This window comes from Calliopsis andreniformis, chromosome 4 (genome assembly GCF_051401765.1).
Source record: "Calliopsis andreniformis isolate RMS-2024a chromosome 4, iyCalAndr_principal, whole genome shotgun sequence".
In the NCBI taxonomy this organism is placed as follows: domain Eukaryota; kingdom Metazoa; phylum Arthropoda; class Insecta; order Hymenoptera; family Andrenidae; genus Calliopsis; species Calliopsis andreniformis.
Genome location: NC_135065.1, coordinates 10,356,160 through 10,380,432, shown reverse-complemented (window position 1 = coordinate 10,380,432; position 24,273 = coordinate 10,356,160). Strand labels below are relative to the sequence as shown.

Here is a 24,273-nt window from a genome sequence, read left to right as displayed (position 1 = left end):
ACAAGAAGACATATTCCTAATTTATTTGTATTATAGAAATCTAAAGTGCTAGCCCTTGTAAGATAAAATAATATATATAACTGTTTATAGTGTTAAAAATTGAAATCTAATTTAAAAACATGAAATTCTTTTATTACTTTTCGAAATACGCATTTACAGAATTACCTACTAAACAAGATACTATTAGGTTGTATGACACCAGTCGTGAATGACTGTCATATTAGAGTGTTTAGTAAATTCGGATGCGCATCTGTAAAATTAAGATAAGTCTTTCATATTACACAGAAATATATAGACAATATTTATTTTACCTTTTGCAGCAGCATAAAGCAACTGTTGTTATAGATTCTGCATAGTGGCTAATGCCAACAATAACCCAAGCTTCTGTGAAGATTGGTTGTTGACATTGTGAATGTACACAAACACTAACAGGTCCATTCACTAACAAGTTATATGAAGCATAATTTATAGAAGACGTTGTAAAGTCAAAGCTTTGGTGATTATTTGTGGCAGTTGGTTCATACTGAACAGTAACATACATAGGTGATGTAGAGATATTAAGTGTATGGTTATACCTAAAATTAAGTATCAATGGTTCTTTGCATCAAAATATAAGATGTTAAATATTTGTTGGTAATGATGCAACAGACAAAAATGTGGTAGTTACCTTTCGGCATATGTTTTCCTTAAAGCTAACTCCCACAAGGAAATAACTGTATTTTCATGAACACTATGAACTTTTAAGAGTTGTCTTGGCAACTCAATTATAAAATCAGTATCTTTTCCATATGATGCATTTATTTTTATGTTTAACTTTATACTTGTATCAAGTACAGTGTTCTGACAGTCAGTTTTGAAACATCTGTGATTGTATATATGTATGGCATTTATAAGTACAATAAGAAACATGGTTTTATTGTCACTTAGAATTAAGGAGAATGAATATCCTACATTAATTTATTTTTGATTAAAAAGTTATTTCACATTTATATGTATCACTTACCCATAACCCAAGACACTTCTTTGGTCATAAGTATATAAGTCTTGCACTTGAGAAATTAACTGGTAAAGAAGTGGATAAGACAAATAATTCAAATATATATTTGCATCAAATCTAATGCAAGGGGATGACACAAATCCATTTAGTGGTAAATATTTTAGCCTATATAAAAGTTATTCTGCATAAAATAGAAGCATTTAATAATGTTAACAAAAATCTATTCAAAATAAACTAATTTATCTTAACATAACTGTTTCTATTTATTTGATATAACAACCTGTTGGAACACACAGAAATAATTGCTATTTCTGGTGATAGTGTAAGTCTATTAGGTAATTCCTTCAAATGGTTATTATCTGCATTTAACTCCTTAAGTTTAGACAAGGAACCAATCCATTCTGGTAATGCAATTAACTTGTTTCCAGAAATGGATAAAGTTTCTAAGTTATGCAGTTTATTCATTTCTATAAAAATTGAGCAAACATTCAAATTAAATGTGACTACATTGAGATAATACTTAAAAACTTACCAACTGGTAATTTATCTATAAAATTCTGATTTAACAATAGAGATTTCAAGTTTATCAAATTTCCTATACAAGGAGGTATTTGTTCTAGTTTATTTGCACTTAGATCAAGGACTGTCAACTGAGTCATCTGACAAAGTTCTAAAGGTAATTCCTTTATCAAGTTCCCATACATATACAAATTAGTAACATTGAACAATTCTATAATCCACGGTGGCAATGTAGTAAGTTTATTCCATTTTAGATATATTTCTTGTATATGGCTCCCATAGATTCTTATCGCTTCAGGAAATTCAACAAGGCCCCGGCAATTCCAATGCAATATTACCTTATCTTTGATTTCATTCACCATTTCTGTAGAATCTGGGTCCATTTTTAAATGAATTTAATCAAAATAGTTTTTAGATATTAAATAGAAGAAGGAGATTCTGAATTTCTAAGGTTGGCAACCAACTTTCAGGGTATGCTCAAAATAACTTGGCCTGCTTGAAAGATTTATATTAATAACCTTTTATAAAACAATGCCATTTATTATTATATTTGAGAATAATACTATCATACAGCAGCGTGTCTCTAAGCAGTGTAAAAAATATCTACATCATTTTGTTAATGTACTTGAGCAACAAACATCTAATAACTAACAATAATGAATCTCTACACAATTGACTCGAATTCTGAGGTTTGGTAAAGCATAAGTTAAACAATTTCACTCATTTATTCTATCTTGTGTCAAATATTTGTACTTACTGATCTCGTAACAATGATGAAAGCAGATATTGGATACATAATTACACGTCTATAACATCTTATTTATATACATTATTCAGTTCTATAGTGTATAATAATTTATCTCCAACATGTTATACGAGTAAACTCGTAATTATATTGGAAATAATCAAAGTTAAACTCTACTCTTTTAATCATTTCATGAATTAAAATATGCCTGTTGTTGTCCATTGTTTATTTACAAATCTTACCGACAATTCACACCCTTGAACAATCGACACATGCTGCAAATTGTATGCAACAAAACTGCAAGTGCAGATAGACAGATCAGCTGATGTCAACGTCAACCTGTCTTCATATCTCATGCATCGATATACAGGGTGTTTCTAAAATAAGGAACAATACATAATTATGAATCTATTGCTCCTAAAATATTGCAATTATAGATGTTCCCCTCGTAACTAAAAGTTTTCATTGAAACTAATTGTATAAATGACTAGATAGATTTATAGTTTTATAAATACAATTTTTTTGAACACACACGTGTTTTAATTCTACTACGTTCTACTAGGCGACGCTTGTGGGGATCCAATGTCATTTCCCACCCTGCCCAAATTTTAACCTAAATCGAGCACTGCAAAACGTACGGGATATTACATCGTTTTAAATACATTTCTCCAAAAATTTACTCATTATAAATTATGAAATCAACTTATGCTTTTTGAAGTGCAAATTTGAGTAATATTTTTCTTACCATATTCAATGAAACGTCGTATTTATATTTCAGTTGAATGAAATATTCTGCTGCTTTCAAAACATTCTGAGACGCAATACAAAGTGTTGCGATAAAACACAAGTGTAATTTGTTGTGTAGGTGAAACTTGTGAAATAAAATGTTGAAGCGTAAATTTGATGAGTTAGAGGCTGACAGTAATAAACCACCAGTGAAAAATTCGTTAGATTCAGACGAAGAAGATGATGAGACTAAAGAAGATACTTATAATGTCATGAATGAGGATGAATTTGAAGGTTTGTAGAAAGTATATGAATGAGTGTTTTTTGTGAAAGTTCAAATGTAATTTATTATGTTCAGGAGTTGAGGATGGACCAACTGCTCCGGAGACCAATGTGGGTTTCACTGCATTTAATATGAAAGAAGAATTGGAAGAAGGACATTTTGATAGAGAAGGTCATTATGTTTGGAACAAAGAGAAAGAGATTAGAGATAACTGGTTAGATAACATCGATTGGATGCAGGTTTGTAGAAGAAATGCAGAAATATAATTTATAGATTAACAGTATTTTATTTCTTTGCGTTGCTGAGAGAACTAACAGTAATTTATTTAGAAACTAGATGAGCTTTTATTTTCATATCATTTTCTTGCTTATGGACTCTTGCATATTGAAATATCAGAATATATTTTCATACAGCAGACAAATAGAATTATCTGTAAACCTGCCTTGTTTACTCAGTGATGCAAAACATTACTAAGGCATAATCTTGATAGATCAAACCGAGTTCCACAGCAAGTGTAAAGAAGGACACTGAGAGCAGGGAAAAGCATGGGCTTGGAGATAGCGATAGCGATGAAGAAGGTCCAGATATTATGTTCAATCCTACTCGGCTCTATAAACAAATATTGGAATATTTAAAACCTGGAGAAACAGTTTCCAAAGCATTATGTAGGCTTGGTAAGTATCTAAATCAACTATATTTTATTAAAAAACAACATGTGTTCACTGTAACAATTTTCCATAGGCAAAGGAAAGAAAAGATTAACCACAGCAGAAAGGTGGAAGAGGAAAAAAGAGAAACAAGCAATAGAGGATGACGAAAATTCTGTCAATATAACAAAATTAACAGAATTAGCAAATGAATTATTAACACGTACTGGAAATATGGATATATATCAAGAGAGCTATGAACAAATAAAGAAAAAGGTAATTCATTTTGTCAGATGTATAATAATAATATTTAAAATATTTTAAGAAATTAATTCTATCAATTTTTCGTAGATTGAGATGGGTGAAAAGCACGCACATCCTTCGAAACAGGAAGCAGAATTGGATATGTATGCAGATGACTTTGATGAAAAGGAGAAGGCAAAGTTGGATGACAGTGAAAGTAATTGTGGTTCTTGCATTTGTATTGCATTTATGTATGCTTGTATGTGCATAATACATTTAATACTGGTCTTTTAGGTACGGTTAAAGAAGCAACAAATTCTACGAAGTACGAGATTAAAGAAGACGAAGTGACTTGGGAATTAAAATGGTCACAAGACGAGAACGCGGAAATTCATGGTCCGCATACGAGTCAGCAGATGCATGCGTGGGCGAAGGAAGGATATTTCAAAGGTGGAGCTTGGGTGCGAAGAACAGGACAAAATAATCAGTTCTACAATGCCGCAAGAGTGGACTTCGAACTTTATCTGTGATATTTTGTTCAACCATAACTATCCAATCAAAAAAGATGACATTGTAATTTTTTAGCAATATTACCGCAGAACTCGGTACATCTGTACACCACTCAATTAATACTTTGTTCAATTGTAATGACGTGTCAAATATGTACAATACTTGTAAAGTTCATCAAAGAAACATTGAAGATTATTACCATATAATAAAACTAAAAACGTCCTTTGTTTTTAAATACTCTCAGTAATACTACTGAACGACAATTCATTCCATGTATGACAAATGCATTAAAGAGAAAAATGTCCATTATTGACACATATCGTACGAATAAAAAATATTTGTGAAAGATATCGATTGGCTTTCTCTGTGTACTCTGTCGTCGCTGATAAAGCCCTTGTCGAAATTTAAAAGCCCCAATCCTAAAAATATGGACCTTTACCTTGGTTGTTTTCGTTGCCACGGTATTAAAGACCATTCGGCACGACACTCGACTCGAGCAAAAAAACTTACACTTCAGGAACTTCCTGTGCACAGTCAATGGAGGAATAGGGGTGGCAGAATTTATGGGCTCTGCGGTGCAGTATTTTTAAATAGGATTTTATCCCTACAGTAAGTTTATTTGTACCTATGCATAAAAAAGGTTCGCGATCACCCTTGTTTATTCAGCGAAGTGCATCCCTATGTCCTCCCCCACTTCGCTTTTATATTTAAAAAAAATAAATTCTTGAAAATGTCGAGCGCTCTTCGTTTATTTATTTTTTCTAACGCGAAATCATGGGCGAAAGTTATAGGAGTATTGAACATGGCAAAAAAAGCACACAGAAGGGCTGAACACATAATCACAATAGGAGTCAGGAGGATGAACACAGTAATGATTAAAGAGACATAGCACAACACAAAAGAGGATTCAACGTGTTCTACCGACTATACTGAATATACAATATAACTTTATTAGGTATCTTAAACATTTTTATTAGCAATGTATGAAATTTCTATATGGTTACTTAAAATATTTCGCGTATGTAAGTAAATTGTACATACATATGTACCCGTGAACATGCGTGTATATATAGATTTTTTTTCTCGTTAAATATATATAAATTGTTAAGTATAAATTCGTATCTCCATCCCAAAAGTTTGAAAGAAATTTCGAGCGGAGTTCCAAGACATCTCAACTTCTCAATAATTTGAACGCGTAGCAAGTTGACCGATCTCCTTCGGTCGATGATCGAAATCGAAAAAAATCTAGTCCACGACTGCGATATATTACGCAAAATACGAATTTACGACTACGTTTTATTAAACATCCGCGAACGTCGCGCGTTCCAATCACGATTGAACCATGCGCGCAACGTTGGGAGCCTCGGTACCCACTTTCGCTATGCTCTATTTAGAAAAATGCTATAAAATCGAACGAATCTATCAATTTAAAAAATAACATCCGTGGTATATCGCGAACTCTACCAAAAATTGCCAATTCCACGATTCAGCGGGTCCACGGAATCCCGTGGATCAGCAAAGTATACAAAGCCACTGGACACCTGGTATTGGTGTCCTCGACTTCTCAATTCCCTTTTCGGGAGAGACGAATGCAAGAGAAAATGCACGAAGCGACTGTACAGAACGGCTATAAACACACGAAACTATTTACAGGAGAAATTGACGTAGGTACAATACACAGTGTGGTCTTGTTTACGAAGAGATCAACGAAACAAGCTCAGAGGTACAGGATTAGATCCATCACCATGTGTAATGTCTTGTCATATATTTGTAAGATGCAAAAATTGAAGTATAGTGAAAGAAGATAGATAACTGTGAATCTTTTCTCTACAAACAGATGTGAGTTTTATAAACGTCGGTAGATTCATAGATCTTGACAAAGATCAAAGGTTCAGCTCGTGTAACGCGCATTTCTATAAGGTGATAGATCCATCTTGTACCTCGTCGAAAATACACAAACATTGGTCTTCGTCTATTCACGAGAATACGACGAGAACTAACAATAAGGCTATACAAGAGACAACGAGACAAAGGACGAAGGAAAAGGATAAGAACGACACAAACAGTGGACGCATTCGAGTAAGCCGGTTTCATAAACGCACGTAAATATTGAAGCTGTAATAAAGGACTCGTATTATCGTGTTCTTAATAATTAGCCGAAAAACGCTTTTGTTGATATTGTCTTAATTCTAGTCTTATTAGCCTACACAGTACTAGCTTCATTAACGTCGGATACACAAGTACGCAGCTGTCGGCAGATTTATTGACATTTGAGAAAAAATCGCTCGAATCCCGAACTTTACTACTAGAAAGTTTCCAGAAAAAAAGGTAGCTCCCCAAACCTAAGTACCCTTCTCATAAAACTCAATTTCCTCGTAAACAAAAAATCCACTGGAAAAAAATTGTGGCGAAACCCGACCCACCTCTAGATCTACCGATACATCGCACAACGAAATTGTTAAAAGAAAAAATGACCAGTCGATTACTCGATCAAAGTCTTCGATTAACGTACCAACCTCGAACGCAGTCGGGCGTCTGCCAAAAAGGGATGATCGATGGGCGGTAGCTGTATCCGAGCAATTTTTCTGAAACGCAGGCACCACCGTGTCGCCGACACCCTTCATCAGGGATATTAGCGTCGTCGAAGAGGCGAGTGAACGAGTTGCACTCGAGCGATCGAGCGTCGCCGTTCACCGCCCTGGGAGGGAGGATGCCAGGGTTAAAGGGGTAGTAAAAGCTACACGTGTGTCGTCTACCGTTTCGATTTTACAAGCGAAATTACATCCGAGGCGGCTGTCGAAAATTGTATTTTCTCTTATCGTTGTTATGAAACCGGCGGAGACATTATCGCAGAGTCAAAGACAGAGACAGACAGACAGACGAGGAAAACAAACATTGAAGAAAACAGACACTCACAGACGGACGTTTTACGCGCTCGAGGAACGTGATGCGCATTCGACGTTGCGTGGCTTTGCTTCTTTTTTCTATGTACATACAAAAATAGCCGTCGACGGCGCGCTCTCGAAACGCAGCGAAATCCCGCTGGAATAAAGACGAAAGGGTGCGAAGAAGGGGTGGAGGAAACGGACGGGGAGGAAACGAGTACCCAGAACCGAAGATTCGATTTTTGGTGAAGCTCTGCGCATAGGTCGATCGAAATCGAGATTTCTGGTAAGTTGTATCATTTTAAGTTGGTCCTCTTCGCGTTTTTTGCACACGATCGAGTTTCCCCTGCGTCTTCTTCGCGCGCAACCCCCTGCTTCTTCATCCCCCATTCCCACGGACCAAGCATCCGTGTAGCATGACTAACTACCATGACTAACGACGCGGGCCAAGTGCCACCGAGGAATGTTGGCTAACCGAGCGGGAAGGTAGCTCTAAGAAGCTGCTTCCAGCTTGTAATATTTTGGCCTGTCAGAGGGTGGTCTTTCTTCTCCTATTCGCTTCGGTTTTTCTCCAATTGCTCCTTAATCTACTTCTTTCGTTGTCCCTACCCCCTGCTGGGCTTTTAATCTCCTCCTTGCTCTTTACCCTACTTTCCTACCGCCTTCGGGAGTTATCTTCGATCGATCGTGAGGTATCAATGCCAGCGTGGCAATGAAAACTTCTGAAGGGTGACTGTACTATTTCGCTGTCTTTTTGAATAGAGTCAGAATTTATGACGAGACGTATCAATCTGTTCAAATGAATTATTCTTTAATTAAATAAACGCAACAATTGAGATCACAAGTTGAGTAGGTAGAACAGGGTTTGTAGAACCTCCAAAAAATTTCGAAGACCTAGAGATTCGTTCGACCTCGAATCTGACCATTATTTCACATCCACGAGCTTCGAACTTCTTTTAACTCAGTCTTGGATCCTCTTTCATCCACCATATTGGATAGTAGAAGACTCCCAGCGATATCAATCGCGAAAGAGTGAGGCGCAGTCGACGGGAAATAAAACGGCGGAACGGAAAGTTCCGTCGCGACCAGATTGCCAAAGAGGATCTGACGTAGCGAATAAGTTTCCAGCTCGTCGCAGCCGATCGGTCGCGAACTCGGCATCGAAAGTTCCAAAGTTCGGCGTGATGGACGACCGCGAGGTCCAGAAGAGTCGGTGACGCGACTTCTAGGTCAGTGGGGCCTCTGTTTTCACCCTCGATTCGCCCCCGTATCGGTTCGCCTCTCAGTGGCGGGAGGAAATGAATTTTTCAGACCCGTCTGGTCCCGGCGAGGCGTTCAAGGAAGAAATACTGGCCGAGCACCGAGCACCGGGCTGATTTCGCTGGGAATCACGTTCTTACAGGTGGCACCGAATATTTCATCCCCCGTTTAGCCGGTTCAATTTTTTATGCCGCCACCCCAGGCGTGGCTAGCACCGCAGCTGAATGGCAACGTAAATTAAGCGAGTATCAGGGGAACTGTTAAAATTCAACGCGATAGCTGGGGTTTATGAGGAAACACTGGTTATGCACCCCTTCGAGGGTGGCTCTATACGTTCTTCGATTATTGTTATGTAGCACGTTCGCAGCCGCGGTTTTTAAATCATTTTAAAACTGTTGTTAGTTAATCAGTTCATCTACTTTTTTCAGAATATATTTCGGTAATGAAGATATTTCGTGCTTGGTAATAAAGAGAGAAATCTCGCGATTCGATCTTTCGGGTTTTATCTCGGATGAGTTCATTTTGGAATTTTTTGAAATCCTGTTTAATTCGACTGTCGGTGTATTCTATTTTTTGTCCAACTGTGACAACTTTTCCAATAATTAAATATGTAGACCCCTTGTGACCCCCTCTCTAAATTTGCATAAAAGGGTCGTCTCGATAAGGTAAAGACAGCACATTAAAATCAGAACTGACGACGCGACAAGACCCCATTCATCTTCCACGAGCCACGATCGACGCCTGATGACAGGCAACTGAATATTTAACGCCCAAACGTGCCCCATCGAGGAACTAGCTTTAATCAGCTCGGAATTCGATATTCCTTGAAATCTCTGATCGAATGCGTTGCGTTTCGAGGTCGCGCTCTCGACGGCGGGACGCACACATACTCACACAGGCGGATCGCAGAGGATCGCAGCCGCAAGTTCGCGTAATGATCCCTCGTCATCCCGATTACGACTTTGATGACAATCGGGGACTGTGTCAAGCATCGCGCGAACCCGAGAGTACGATCCACTCTCGATGATGTTCCATGACGGAGACGTACGCATTTGTCATCCAGATGCATCAAGTATATTTTCATCATTTTCATCTTTTTGTATTCAAAACGTAACATCTTTCCAAACTTAACATCATAAATTAATAAATAAATATATATATTATTTTTATATATATATATATATATACGCTTGTCTGTATAAACTTGTGTAATTTCGTCTCTAAATATATTCAGTTAGTGTGGTGCCTACGGGTAAAGGTCGCGTCTATTATTGCTTCAATTTACAAAGATCCTGAAGACGGTCCTCTCCGTTCAACAGGCGGACAGAGAACCTAGAGGCTCGTTCCGCGTATTCTAATCACGTTGTCTTTTGCTCCCTTTGAACGTGTCTCACACGGAGGAACGCGAATTAACGTGGCCGCTATCATCCCCTCGAAAAACTCGTCTCTCGTTAATCCTTGTTGCCTGAGGTAGCCGATGGTATCGCGAGATATCTTTCGTCAACATTTCCCTCGGCCTAGACCTCGTCGAGAAAGTAATCGTACGGAGAGGCGAAAGGGGGCGGGCGAGCGACAATGAGGGGGTCACGAGAGACACTGGGAAAGAAAATGCACCAGAGGGGGTGCAAGACAGAGAGTAATCTTCGGATGCGAAGTCTGGAAGGGTTTAAACGGACTAACGAGACGCTGCTTTGATTTGATTTGTCACTACGTTTAAATGCGAAATGAACGCCTGCCACGAAACACGGCGCCCAGTATTTGCGCTGAACCAACCGGAATCCGACGCAATCCGTGAAAATAAATACGTTCCCGACTCGTGCTGCCTGGGCTACAACGAGCACGTTTGCGCGCCGTACAATTTACATTCCAAGTCAGATTGCGTCCTCTCTGTCCCCCTCTCTCTTCCACCCCTCAACCTAGTCACCTTTCCAGCGAAAATGCATTCTGGTTCCCCAGCGGCGCAACTATCTCGGAAGACATTTCATTTTCAACTTCGGTCCACCACTGATGGCACAGGCTCGCTTCCACTCTCCTCCAGCGGGAACCATTCTTCAAACTGACCCGATGATGCAGGACTGTGCTCCGTTGAATATCAAAGCCTTTAAAAGTGGCAAGCAAGTCAAAACTCTAAGGTGATGCACATAGTATTGTACCTGATAGCCAACATGATCCAAGTCCTCTTTTGTTTTTACTCATTTCTTAATGTTGAATTTCCTTCATTTATAACGTAATTTGAATTTCTAATATTCTGATAAAATGAAGAAAATGTAATAAGATCCTGTAGGAAACTTAATTTTGAGAAAAATGGACTTCAGTTAGCCTGGCTCTGAGGTACAGGGTACCTATGATAGTTATTGCTTCTGATGTTAATCTTGAATTTCTTCAAGAGCCATAAAGAGTGTACACAGTTCCACAGACCTGCACCATTTTTAAGACAGTGCTGAATCTCGTCCCCGAGCGAAGGAGAGCGCGCTCTCGGTTTACAGCCACCCTATGGATGCCTGGAATCGATACTTCCTGTAAGGGAAGGATTACCGTATCGTGCCTGATCTCAGGCTATCAGTTAGAACAGATCCTGCCTTATTAGAACCTTGCTCCCTGTCCCTCGATGGGTTCAGCTGCAGGAAATTTGTTTCGGTAATCCCCTGGCTGAAAAGCGGGTCACGTGTTACAGAACCATCTCTTTAACGCGAATTTCAATCTTTCGGATTTTTGGGAGCCTTTTCGACAGGATGCACTTGCATCTCTTAACCCATTGGCAAGGTTTCTCATTACAAAAAAGAATCGAACTCGAATCAGTGAAAATATACTGTCACTCTTTTCCCCCATGTACCATGAACACAGAACTGACACAGGCATCAGAAAAGCGAGGCTTCCAGGAGGTAGCAGGGGCTACACGATCGCTATTGACAAGCAAGATTAACGACTCCCTCAGTGTCCAGTCATCAGACGTACCACAGGACAGGAAAAACTGTTCACAGAATCTTCCACCCCCCAGTAACTACAGCGATACCACGTGCACATATGCTCCACCCCCGAAAGCCTTCGAAACTCATCCCCCTTCCCCATCACAGATAACAGCTCCCATTCTCCCGACGGAAGCAAACTCCTCCACTTCCGTCTGAGATCACATTCCAGCACACATTTACGGCGAAATAATATCGTGCCAATGGGTTAAACGTCCAGCAGCCTCCCACGTATCCCCAGTCCCTGTTTGCATCGCGATAGAGGGGTAACAGGTCCCCCAGCGTTTAAACAAACACTACGTGCGGCTTCTGCGGCAGCGGAGGTTCATAATCGTAATCGTAGTCGTAGTCGTAGCTATAGTCCACTCGGTGGACGTTCGATCTAGGAGCAGTCGGTGTCTGCATGCGATAAAGCGACAGCACTTCCGGCGGCTCTTCGCGCAGATGGGTCACGTCGGCGACGGCGTACACACCCTCCTCGGTTTGCTGTCGTCCAAACGGCTCGGCGTCTCGTCGACTGACACGAGTGTACCTCGGCGTCTCGTAGATATTAGTGTCCTGCGACTGGGGGCTCCTCTGCCCACTCTTCCCTCGAGGAGTATCATAAGGGGTGTCCTCGGTCCTAGCCAACAGTCTTCTGCTATAGGACTCAGCGTTCTTGTCTACGTCGTCGTTGCTGCGCCCAACGTAGACAAGGAACTCAGGACGATTAGGGGCAGCATACGCCAGTCGTTTCTTCCTCTTCGACCGCGTCAGATGCGCTATCAACGCTAGGATACTCGCAGTAGCAGCTAGACAGCCAACAGCTGACAATGAGAGGTACAGAGGACTCAGTCGACATCGCAGGGAGCCTTCCGATAGGGCGATCAGCGGTTTGCCTGAGAATTCCTCGTCGCTGCAGATGATATCGTGGGTATCCAGCTCGAGTCGAGACTCGTTCCGTCGTTCCTCTGCTCTGATAACATTCCACAGCCAATGCACCGAGCAATTGCAGATGAGGGGATTCCCGCCGACGCGAAGGGACGACAGACCATCGACGGGGAATTGCGTGGGCTGCAGCGTCGACAGGCTGCAGCGACGGAGGGAGACCCATTTCAGATATCTGGCGCTGTAAAGCACCCTGGCAGGCAGCTCCTTCAGCCCCCGATTACCGTCCAACGAGATACGCTCGAGGTTCACGTTGTCGGCGAACGCCCTCGCGTGAACGCTGATGATGGTGCAGTCGTTTAGCTCGAGGCTCCTCAGCTCGAACAGATTTCGAAAGCCTAGGGCCTCCAGGGTGTCTAGAGGGTTCCTGCTGAGGACCAGCTTCGACAGAACGTTCAGCCTCGCCAGGGCTGGCGTGGGAACAGATGTTAGGTTGTTCCCAGAGAGATCCAGGTGCAGGAGGTCTGGGAGACGGTCGAACGCGTCGTCAGCGATATTCCTGATAACGTTGTTCGCGAGATCTAACGAGACTAACGACGGCAACGAGGGCAACGAGTTCCTGTCCAGTTCTTGTATGAGGTTGTCTGACAAGTCCACGTTCTCCAGACTCGGCGCCAGTGCCAAGTTGTCGGTCGGGATTTCTAGAAGCGAGTTTTTGTTCATGATTAGGGTGCGAATCTTGTGGAGATTCTTCAGTAGACCATCTGGCAGACTCGTGATGAAGTTGTTGCTGAGGTTCAGGACCTCCAGCTCGCTGGTGCTCTTGAAAGCCTGCTCGTCCATGTTCGAAATGTTGTTGCTGGCTAGATTCAGCTCCTTCAAAGAGTCCAGTCCTTGTAGGGCACTTTTTGCCAGTGCTCTGACTGCGTTGTTGCTCACGTTCAGGGTGATCAGGTTCTTCTGGAAGACGAAGTTGTCCGAGCCCAGCGTGTGGATGGTGTTCGAGGTGAGGTCGAGCGTCTCCAGGTTACCGTAGAAGCCGAAGGATAGGTGGATATTCCCGACACGATTGTTGGACAGATCTAAATGTTTGATCTCCGGGTTCAATTGGATCGGAACGACCTCGAGGCCTGCGTAAGCGCAGGAGGCGCGCAGGCTCTCGTCGTCGCAACGACATTGCGTCGGGCAGAGACCGTTCGCGACGACTGACATTGCGACGGCCATCGCTATCGCGATTGGCAGCGTCGTCGCCGAGGGTCCACGTGATGCCATTCCATATGAGCTCCTCCTCGACTGGAACTGCCCTGCAACCAAATAAGAAAACTGTGAGGAAACGTTTCCCTATGTAACGGGGCTATTCGATTCTATAGAGTATGTATTATGTATGTGTATGTCTTACTGCAGTGTTTTGGAAGGTATTGGCTTTTTTATGTCAGACTGATCGTTATATTAATGCTTGAGAACCTGGCCTAGAAAATGAAACTAGAAATGAACAGAAATTAAGTGACTTTGAAAATTCGGTTAATTAAAACTTTGAGAATTTCAGTAGTAATAATTTTGAAATTTTTAAAATTTGAATGTTTGAAAATTTGAGTACCTACTTACCTACCTGAAAATTTGAAATTTTGAAAATTTGAATATTCAAAAATTTTGGTATCTAAATTTGAAAATTTAAAAATTCGCGACAGTAAATATTTAAAAATCCTGAAAAATCTGTTAATGCTCCTACAACTTTAAAGTACTTAAGTATCTCAAGTACAAGGCTATTAAGTAAAACGGCGCGGTTAAAGTAGGTTGAAGTCGTAAACAAGTTAACTACCCTATTATGCTAAAGAACCCTTGGAACATCTTTTTCTCATCAATGGAGATCTTGATTATTGGAAACAGTCCACGTCGTAGACGTACGCTGTCCTTCCCTATAAAATGCATCGAACAACATGTCATTGGTCCGATGCCAGAGGGCCACCCCAATACAGGGCACAATCCAACCCTATGTAACTCCGTGAAGTTTCAAGTTACGCGACCACTCAACTTTCTATGGCATTGCTCTATCTCTGCACACTTTTCTCCGCGGAGATAAAGACGTTCTCCTCAGTTCTCCTCCCGCGGTGCTTACGTTTCCACCACCCCAGTCTGTTAACTTCAACCACCCTCTAATGTCATCGTCTACATAGCCGAGGTCGCTTTAATATTGAATAGAATGCTATAACCTTTCCCAGGCTATGTATAGAGATGTCTTCTATACTCTGACAACCAAATCATGCCTTTTTATAAATAAAGTATGAGAGGGATGTATTATCCGAACAAGGGCTCGAGAATGGTTTATGAAATAGTTATGGTAAGACCGTGAAACGTTTCACTATACCGATTCGTGACCTTTCGCAAAGGTTGCGTTACCTCGATGTATATAAATGAAAGGACACTTAAGTAATTGGAAAATTCTGTCTAAAAATTTCTTTGGTCTCTATTGGGGCCTGATATTCAAGATTCAATGCAATAGAGTACCATCCCATAAGAAAAGATTCTAGGGATCAGACGCGAGATTTATAACATAGTAGAACCCTTTATTATCCAAAATAAAATTTTAATCTGTTTACTAAAAATTAAATTCCTCAGAATATTCTCTTGACTCTCCTCGAGCAAGACTCTTAGAAAAGACTGTCTTTTCAATTTAAAAACCCAGAGGCTGAATCTCGATCCAAGACGTGTCCCAGAAGTTTAATTTTCAGCCGTGGAACACATCGACAGGCACCACCCGGTACACAAATGGCCGACTCGAGGTTGACCTTTTCCCCTTTCAGTATTGCGCGCGTTACACGTGCATATCTGGAAGAGTCGGCCCCGCTTTGGCTTAGATCGCCGGTGTAATTATGTAAACGACGTTCCCGGAGGCGCGCCAGTGGCGAACCCGTGGAAACAGTTCGGCGAAATAAAAATCCCGGTCGTCGAGAGGAGAGAGAAGAGCTTTGTGAAGCTGGCAAGCCGCGAGAGCGTAACTACCCTTTACGTTCACCGGTTTGCTGCACAAACTCGATGCAAGTTTATTTACGGACACCTGCACGTTCAATTCCCGTTCAGATTTTGCCCGTCCTCAACCCTGCCACCCTCTCGCCCTCGCCCACCCCCTCGGGGAACACGTATACCCGACACGGAGAGCTTAGTTTCTGTGTGTCAACTTTTTCTCTGCCTTTCAGGACGAATAACACGATACGGGGTGTTCTATGAAATGTGAGGAGAGAACTAGGGGTGGTTTCAGCAGATGGAAATGGAAAAATAAATGAAGGTAAATGTACATGTTCTATTTACCCTTGTTTTAGAGTTTATGGAGAATTTTCTGTTGCGTTAGTTGATTTCAGAGAGGGTGAGAGAATTTCTCCTAATTATTTAATGAAACCATATATTTTCTGTTCATAGAAAATTTAATTGAGCGAAATTTTTGCGGTGGCTTAATTCATTCGATGAGCGTTTTCACGCCATTTCCTTCGCGGCTGGTTTTCACTAATCGTACACTTTTAACATAGCGACGGGGGCTTTTTAAGCGTCGAGTGACTGTAAAATGAGATACATTTGGGTGCAAAGTGGAAATTGCGCTTTCCCGGGAAAAGTGAATTTGCCCCTCTTTCGAGGGTTTTGAGAATTGAGAATGGAATTTTATGAAGAGGTCTGCAATTGTTCGGTAGTGTGATTCTGAATAATTGTGGAGAATTATTATGACGCACTAAGCTCCTTTTAATCGTAATAAAATATATAAATAGTGAAATAGGTTAAAATACTCTGAGGATGTTTGCTTTTTGATAATCTTGGTGAACATATTGATCAATTTTCGAACATATAGCAATTATTCAAGACTGTCGCGGGATAAGAGAATTGGGTCAAAATATACGATAAATACTTAACGAAGATAAGATATTTAGAAGTAGAAGTATTTGTCCTCTATATTTATAAGTGTCTCGTAAATTATTATTTGGGAAGAAGAGAAATGCAAATTCGATTAAGGGTTGTTAACTAGGGAAAGCAGTCGTAAACATCGTTGAGAGTAAAATTCGCGGAAACGTGTACAGATTTCCAATACTCAAGGGTTACCTGAATGTTCTCAAGTGGAGGAGGAAGAGAGTTGCTCAATTAGCGTTCCTCAAACAGTACTTCTCCATTGCAAATTAGCATATTAATGTTTTTAATCAGCAATCATGAAACCAGGTTGGTACAGCAAATACTGATCAAGCTATAAAATCCATCGATAAAAATACATTTGCTATTCTATAAGGGAAAAAAGAATATTTTTTGTTACTCTGTTGAATCATCAATTTCAGATAACAATAATGGAACACATGCGTTTCCATATTGAAAAGTTGCTCAAGTATGCAAAGCACTGGAAAATAACGCCAGATTAAATTCGTCGAAGTCGCTTTAATTGAATCCACCAGCGTTTTCGAGACAGTTCTCTATTGATCGAAATTTTGTAATTCAATTACAGCTTTTGACCAGCGAATAATTGGAAAACGCGGCGGTTGTGGTCATGACGTGAACAGATATAACAAAATTGTATCGTTAGTGTAAATTTATATTCTTATCTATCCCTGTAATGAGGTAAAATAATTACACTGTTAAGAAATGGTTTCGCAAAATTTTCAGAACTCTTGAAAGTTCTCTAAACCTCAATATGAAGCTTGGTATCATTATCTATTACAATTTTGTATAAAATTCTACTTTTACTTAAAAGTCGTCTGAGCAGAAAACTAATCTCCACTAAGCATTACCAACGAACAGGGAATAATAACAACTAAATCTGGCTATCTATTGTATGCATTTAATTAAGTGAAAATGAAATGAAATTGTGCATAATCTATGCAACCACTAAACCACAAAGGGCTAAATGGATTTACGTATAATCCCTGTTTCCAATAGGATTACACCATTACACATGTTTGATAAATACAATGTTACCATTATCAGTCTTTATGCAATTGTACCACACGATAGATACATTCTGCATTCATTAGCGATCGAACTGGTAATGAACTCTTCCGTCTACTTCTACTGAAGCGATTACAATTTCCAATTATACATTTCTCAAATTTTACTCGACCCCCATTCAACTGATACTCTAAAGAATCTAAATCCTACAACAACTACTTGCCATCTATGGTCAAAAGACACATATGGCACAGAGAAAAAGAGAAACAAAACATCCGATCCCACATTCCAGCGCCTACAAAGTGATCCCCAAAAAAAAGAAGCACGTCTCTCAAAACATTGGACCAGCTCGTCCACGACTCGTTCACCGAATGAAAGCTGCCATCATCGTGGCCGACCGCCGATAATTTCAATTCCGTAACTAGTCTCCTGGCAAGTGTTCCACAGCCGGATGTTCCCCGAAAGGCTCGTTTCAGTAAGTGCTGGCCATGCCAGTAATTTTTCACGGTCCCCTTTTTTTTCCTTCGCGCTCTGCCCTCCGGAATAACAAATGGCGCTGATCTCGCTGTCATGTATAATGCACAGATTTACAGCATTCCGCCTATCTGACAGAGCTATACGTTCCAACGTTCTCGCCCTCTCTCTCTCTCTCTCGTTCTCCCCTTTGCTCCCTTCGCCCCTAGCATACTCTCTTTCCCCCCAGACGTCCGCGAGAACCCGCAAAAAAATACAGGCGGACGTTAACATCCGCGGCGTGTAATATCCCGTATGGCAGCCTCGACGTTATTTTCTTCCTCCGGAAATCGGCCGTTTTTTCGCCCCCTTCGTTCGCCTGTTAGCATCGGAGTTTGGACTAGGCTGTGGATTCCGTGGGAGGAGGGATGTGTGGAAAGGGGGAAGAAAGTTACGAGAAGAGGGTGGAAACGGGGGTCTCTCGAGTGATTTCTTCCTAGATTCTTTCTAGGCCCTTCCTAGTATGTTTTTAGCGTTTCCTTTGGTTTAGTGCTTTCTTGAGTCTTTTCGAGCTTAGTCCTAGTTCTTTTTTAGCTTCTTTGTAATCCGTTTCTAGATCCTCCATAGCTCCTCTCTAGTCCCTCTTTAGATTCTTTTTATTCCTTTTCTGGTCCCTTTTTAGTCACTGTGGACTTGGGGTTTTCGCTTTATTTCTAGTCCCTCTTTAAGTGCTTCCTACTTTCACTCCAGTGTCCCTTTAATCTTGCTCTACTTCTCAGATACCTGAGAGCGTTCATGAAGAATATAAAATTCCTTCTTCACGGGCCATATCTGTGGTTACCATATTCGCCATATCTAGAATTTTTTTAATACAAAAGTGAAGAGCCATCTGACGAGCTAACTTCAAAAATACATCCCTTTTTATAAGCCTATCGCCAGTGACCCATGAACCTATACCAAGGGAATACTGTAGAATTGTCTTCTTTCGGAGATCAGACGTCTTTTCCACCCTCCTCGCTAGCATCGAAGTCTGTAGTAGACAGCGGATTTCGTAGCAAGGGTGTGACACCGAGGAGGAGGGGGTCACGTAGAAGGGGGTGAAGAAGGTCGCGAAAGAAGAGGGTGGAAAGCGAGCTTTCTTCGAGCAGGGATCAAGGGGAGCGTGATTACCTCGAAATTCGGGCTTTCGGGCCACCGCTATAAGCGACATCAGTCTGATAAACAACACTTGTCTACGACCCGAGGAACGATAAGGGTGAAGGGCTCTGTATTAGCCAAAGAAGGGGGAGGCGATCCCCTGACACGGAAAAAATATTTATGTTGGATGCTTCCGTGAAATTAGGTCTGGATCGTATGACTCTTTCCAGACTAGGAGCCTGGTTTATTGAGTTCGTCTGATTTGATTGCTTCGTGATCCTTGCCCTGGGATGATTCGAGAGTAATGAATGATGGATTAATATTGAGAGAGATAGCTGAATGCTTTAACTCTTCCCTGCATTTTGGGAAAGATTCGTCGACTTTTGCCTCTTAATTGTCTCTTTATTTCAAATAAATACCAAATCTTTTTATTTTGTAATATCACTATTCCACGAAGACACTAACTCTCTCAAAAAGTTAAAAAAATACTGTCTACCCTATTCCACTCACGATCACTGAACCTTACCTCTCCAGCTTCTTCAAGAGCCACACAGAGAGATTCTCAAGCAAAGAAACTCCTCCGCGGTGACACGATCACAGGTTCGATCTCCAAACGAAATATTAAAAATCCATCGATCGCGGAGCCTCGCCCTTCTCATTATTCTAGAGGAGCCATCTTTCGCTCGTTCCGCGGCTGTCGTTATATCCGCCTTTTTATCCCCAGTTACATCCGCTCGCTTTAAATTATTCAGCCAGCCCTGTCTCGGCTCGTAAGAAGCCCCGTCGATCTCGAGATTCCCCGTTTACCGATAAAGAGCGAAATAAATAATAAATGGCGGCGTTTTCTTATCTGGCATGGACGATGAAATTTGTCCTGGCTATGCATAATACATGCAGAAACGGCATCGAACGAGGTAGCTAGGCCGTGCTCCGCTGACTTCTTGTCTATAATGGAATCTGCGCAGTCCGCCCAATTTCAGAGAACCTCCGCGAGGGATTCCAGGGAGATCGGCGTAGAGGGATGGGAGGGTTCAGAAGGGGGTGGTGTATAAAGCAAAGAAGCCGCGGGTAACATATAACAAGCCAAGTCATTCAATTTACAAGATCCCCTTTTCCGTTTCCAACTCATCTCGTTCCCAGCCTGGGTGGCTCCAAAACTGAACTGAAGATGAGCCAAACTCATACCTAGACTTGGCTAACCACCGACCGACCCGTCGAGAGCTACACCCTTCCACAGTGATGGCTACGAGACGCGCGCGAGCACGTCTCGTCCATGCTCTCACCCCTCTGCCACCCCCTGCTGTGCAACTTCCCTTCGTGAAGGAATTTTGATCTTGTCGAACGCTTTCGATCGGACCACTTTGCGTTCCTGGATGAACGGGGCTTTTTCGATAGTTTGTTTTGTGCAAGGTGTACGGAGGGGTGATAGCGTGCAGTGTGAGTGGAGGTGAGCTGACTGGAAGGACATTTTTATGGGAGGTTTTGTTTGGTTTGGAGAAAGACGATTTTGAAGATTCGATGAGAAGTAAGTGGTAAGATGTAGTGGAAGGTTTATTGGAGTAATTTTTTGAGTGAAAGAGGGTTGACATGGGGAAGTTAGATTTTTTTAGAAGGTAGTAATGAGTGTAATAAATTAGTGTTAATATAGGTACTGGAATGTGGTAGCAAGTATACAAATGGTCATATGACTATAAGAGAAGTTCTGGTTTTTTAGAAAGTAATGCTGTTGAACTTTGTTCGCTTGTAGATAAGGCATGTAAGAACACCAACTTTTTAAAGTTTATATTTCACTTTTGATATACAAGGTGAGTTTAAGGTGCGTGTTGGTACTTAAGAGGGTAAATCTAGATTAAGAAAAAAAGGTAAAGATATTATATGTATCCAGAGATGTTATAAGGTAGCAAGCTTATAATTTGGGGTGAATTAAAGAGGGGTGAATGTTGCGTGTTATGGCTTAATTTAACGTGGTATTTACATTCTCAGGGTTGAATCTTATAGAGGGCTGAAACACATCCATTCATCACTGTCTAAACTATTTTTCCTTGATATTAACTCTATTATTAAAATAGTCCTGTCTACAGGTAAAATAATATTAATATTATCCTAATCATTATTAGACACAATACCCGTTTAAAAAGATAAAATGACGATATTAAAACTAAATATACGTATTTACTTTTTCTATAAAAAAAATAATGAACATCAAAATTAAATCACTGTCGCCTATTAAGTATTTAATAAGTAGAACTTATTCACACTTTTATTATTCTGTGACCTAAAAATGCTTCTCAAATTTTTAATGTAGACGATTGAAAGAGGATCCTTGTAATTCTGGACATAAACATTATGATTAAAAGTGACATTGCTATGACTTCTGACAAACAGAAAGCTCCTGACAATCACCTGTACCATTATCACGTAAACAGGTCATTCACCTAAACAAATAATTGACAACAGCAAATGCTCATTTACAGGAGGTCACTAATCAGAGGTTTTCCCTTCAAACACAAAAGACCAAGTCTCAACCAAACTAATGGACACCGAATGCACGTTCGTATTCGTATTCTCGTCGTTCTTGCACCGCCCGAAAGTCGTTAGGCGCAATTTTTGGCTGAACGAGGGCGAGATAATCCTTAACCCGTTCCACTTTCCTTCCGTATCGAAAGAAAAGTCATTAAGTAGAAGCCAACTTGAAGCCTTGGCACTTGTTGGCCGAGGAAAACCTCCAGGGCACCACCAGTACACTACGCCGCATGTAAAATTCATTTACCTGTTTAACGACTTGGGAACTGACCGTATTGCAGTTGGGAGAAGTCAATTATTATTTCGCGACGGAGATACGATATGCGTGAGGCAACGAGACACCTAAATTGTCCCCTCTCTCCAGCATGAATTGGGTCGCTTTGCTTGCCATTCAGACGAGATTCGAAAACGGCGTGAAATTCGGTTCAGCTGCGTTAAAACAACCACGGTTGTTGCCGCTAGAAAAATACTCGCGATTGTTTGCGTTGAATTAAATTTTAATTGGCAGCCGTACTCAGGAGAGTTTTATTTATACTTCGTATTAACGCTACAATTACAACGTTTTACGGAAGTTAGTCAGTTTAGGACGATTGTAAAATGAAATCCTACGGTTCATTATAATACGTATTTGCTATGACAGGGGAAAAAGAAATATTTGTACTGTAATGAAAGTCTCACGGAGGTAGCAGAAATTGGAGCCTCATTTAATTATCTCTGCACTGAATTGTTATCTCAGGGTAATACTGAAATATCTCTCCGGAATTCTACTTCAAAAAATCCTTATAATTATTCCTCGACACCAGTGCGATATCACAAAAAAGAATAGGCACGCCCAAAGTGTAGAAAAAAATTTGTCTCCACTTTTTCTGGGCCCCCGAAAAAAAAGTAAAAAGCAGGATTCTCGTAACTCAGCAGGGTCTCTCGAAAAATTAAAATTTCCAAGCTGGTTCCCTCACATCCCCAAGAACAAATTATCGCGCGTCATCGTGAACGTGTCAGCTGAAACCAGCGCATGCAGACCGCGCGAACTTTCAAGCCCGATTTCCCGAAAGCCAAACTTCCCACAAAAAGCACCCCTCCCCCACCCCCATTGATTCATTTTTCCCCAACGAGCCGCCTCATTTTCGCTCGCATCGCACGCTACACGTTCCACTGCGCCATAAATCAGCGAAAAAAAGGGGGAGGAGGGGGTGGGAAAAAAAAAACGAGCGAAACGAGAAGCAAAACAGCCACGTACACGAATTGAAAATAGTCTGGATGTGGCGGTCGTTCCGCGTTCCGCGCGAGTTCACGCGGGATTAGAGGCGGGTCGTCGCTGCTTATCGCTCGAAACGGTCGAATATGCATGAACCTGCGACACACGCGTGCATGAAAGAAACGGGGCACTATAAATGCTCCTGCATGGCAATTACCCCAGATCTCGTTGCTAACGGATTAAACGTTAATATCGGTGGACATTCCGCGCGATGGGCGGCGCAGCGTCGCCCAAAGAGATGAGACTGAAACAAATCGCCGCGAATTGAAACGCTGATTCAATTATCTGCCACCCCTGTCGTTGTGACGAAGCTGCGTGACTGGGGAAAGTTGGTCGTGTCATTGTGTCGAAATTAGTGTCGCTTGAGTGAAATACGGATTGGGTAGATTTGTTAGGAAATTTTGAAAGTGTAGATTTTTTAGTTTACTTTTATAATAGAAATAGAAAATTCCTAAGTGCTCCCTTTATGATTGGAAACGAGACGAGAATACTCCCTTAACGACACGAAAATGAGGGAATTCGTTGAACGAGGGATCTAGCGCCTCTAATCTAACGTTCTCGCTCGTCTTAATGAATAGTCCCTAGACCCGTTGGCTGAGCGACGCGCTCTCCCGTAGCCGAGAATAAATTACAGGTTCGTAGCCCGGCCAACTGGACCCCTTAACGCACGCCCCTCGCGCTTAATTTATGCATTTCTTGACCCGTACAGACCCGACGGATTCCTACCTGTTGGTCCCTGCTTCAGTCTACCACCTGTTCGAAAGAGACCCTCCTACTTCGTGGAGAAAAGAGGAGGAAAAAAGTACGGGGTGTCTAAGAAATAAGTATAGAGAAAGTTGAGGAATTGTTCTAGTTGTTTTGGAGGGTGTGGGGTGGAAGAGGCGAGATCGTGTGTCTGCGAATGCTTCTCCGTTGGGGTGGAAACGTTTTCCTGGGAATGAGTTTCGTCAGAACGTAAGCTGATGGTAACAGAGTCGTTAGTCTCTTCGAGGGTGATAGTGGACAGACATTATCACTTGAATGTTCGGGGCTAAAGTGAATTACCGTGGGTCAACTCGTTACTAACGAGGCAAGTGATGAGTATTCAAACTGTCAAAACTTGTAGTTAGCAAACTTTCAAATATCCCAAATTTTCAAATATTCAAATTTTTAAATATCCCAAATTTTATATTTTCAAATATTCAAATTTTTAAACACCCGAAATTTCAAATTTTAAATATACAAATATATTAAAAATTCTTCACTCTCATCTACAAAGCTCACAGACCATTTTTACCAACTCCTCAAAAACAGAGAACAAGTACTCCTCGGTACTTTACACCTAAGTTTTATTGCACCCCTAC

At 41.2% G+C, this 24,273-nt stretch overlaps 3 protein-coding genes and 1 long non-coding RNA gene across 8 annotated transcripts in view; 1 reads left to right on the top strand and 3 right to left on the bottom strand.

Moving 5' to 3' along the window:
- Positions 1-110: 110 nt before the first annotated feature.
- LOC143177778 (uncharacterized) lies at positions 111-2,410 on the bottom strand. 3 transcript variants are annotated; one of them, XM_076375936.1, is made up of 7 exons: positions 2,274-2,410; positions 1,530-2,011; positions 1,278-1,464; positions 1,004-1,162; positions 668-922; positions 312-575; positions 111-250 (listed from the first exon to the last, which is right to left on the bottom strand). In XM_076375936.1, the coding sequence occupies exons 2-7, from the start codon at positions 1,897-1,899 to the stop codon at positions 184-186; spliced, it is 1,302 nt and encodes a 433-aa protein (XP_076232051.1). In that variant the 5' UTR covers positions 1,900-2,011; positions 2,274-2,410; the 3' UTR covers positions 111-183. The 3 variants fall into 3 exon arrangements, with proteins under 3 accessions (XP_076232051.1, XP_076232050.1, XP_076232053.1); XM_076375935.1 differs by having other exon boundaries at positions 1,530-2,008; positions 2,274-2,405; XM_076375938.1 differs by lacking the exon at positions 2,274-2,410 and having other exon boundaries at positions 668-862; positions 1,530-1,899.
- A 47-nt stretch (positions 2,411-2,457) lies between these two features.
- LOC143177781 (uncharacterized) lies at positions 2,458-3,062 on the bottom strand. The gene is made up of 2 exons (XR_013001653.1): positions 3,007-3,062; positions 2,458-2,638 (listed from the first exon to the last, which is right to left on the bottom strand). It is a non-coding gene; the product is annotated as an uncharacterized LOC143177781 (long non-coding RNA).
- Holn1 (CD2 antigen cytoplasmic tail-binding protein 2 homolog holn1) lies at positions 2,881-5,018 on the top strand. Its single transcript, XM_076375940.1, has 6 exons — positions 2,881-3,281; positions 3,346-3,509; positions 3,761-3,944; positions 4,012-4,193; positions 4,269-4,377; positions 4,455-5,018. Exons 1-6 carry the CDS (start codon positions 3,146-3,148, stop codon positions 4,688-4,690), a joined length of 1,011 nt encoding a protein of 336 aa, XP_076232055.1. The 5' UTR covers positions 2,881-3,145; the 3' UTR covers positions 4,691-5,018.
- A 6,880-nt stretch (positions 5,019-11,898) lies between these two features.
- Positions 11,899-24,273, bottom strand: part of LOC143177979 (uncharacterized) — a 31,303-nt gene continuing 18,928 nt past the window's right edge. For 2 of the 3 annotated variants that reach the window (XM_076376346.1, XM_076376347.1), the window contains one exon: positions 11,899-13,952. In XM_076376346.1, the coding sequence (XP_076232461.1) occupies positions 12,067-13,920 (1,854 nt within the window). In that variant the 5' untranslated portion in view covers positions 13,921-13,952 and the 3' untranslated portion in view covers positions 11,899-12,066. Of the gene's footprint in view, positions 13,953-19,678; positions 19,731-24,273 lie in introns of those variants that run through there. The other variant, XM_076376348.1, reaches the window with a different exon arrangement.

Coding starts and splice junctions, on each gene's coding strand:
- LOC143177778 (XM_076375936.1), bottom strand. CDS start 1,899: ATGGACCCAGATTCTACAGAAATGGTGAATGAAATCAAAGATAAGGTA. Junction 923..1,003: donor AGAAGTGTCTTGGGTTATGG/GTAAGTGATACA, acceptor CTTAATTCTAAG/TGACAATAAAACCATGTTTC. Junction 576..667: donor AGGAAAACATATGCCGAAAG/GTAACTACCACA, acceptor ACTTAATTTTAG/GTATAACCATACACTTAATA.
- Holn1 (XM_076375940.1), top strand. CDS start 3,146: ATGTTGAAGCGTAAATTTGATGAGTTAGAGGCTGACAGTAATAAACCA. Junction 3,282..3,345: donor GAATGAGGATGAATTTGAAG/GTTTGTAGAAAG, acceptor TATTATGTTCAG/GAGTTGAGGATGGACCAACT. Junction 3,510..3,760: donor ATAACATCGATTGGATGCAG/GTTTGTAGAAGA, acceptor TAATCTTGATAG/ATCAAACCGAGTTCCACAGC.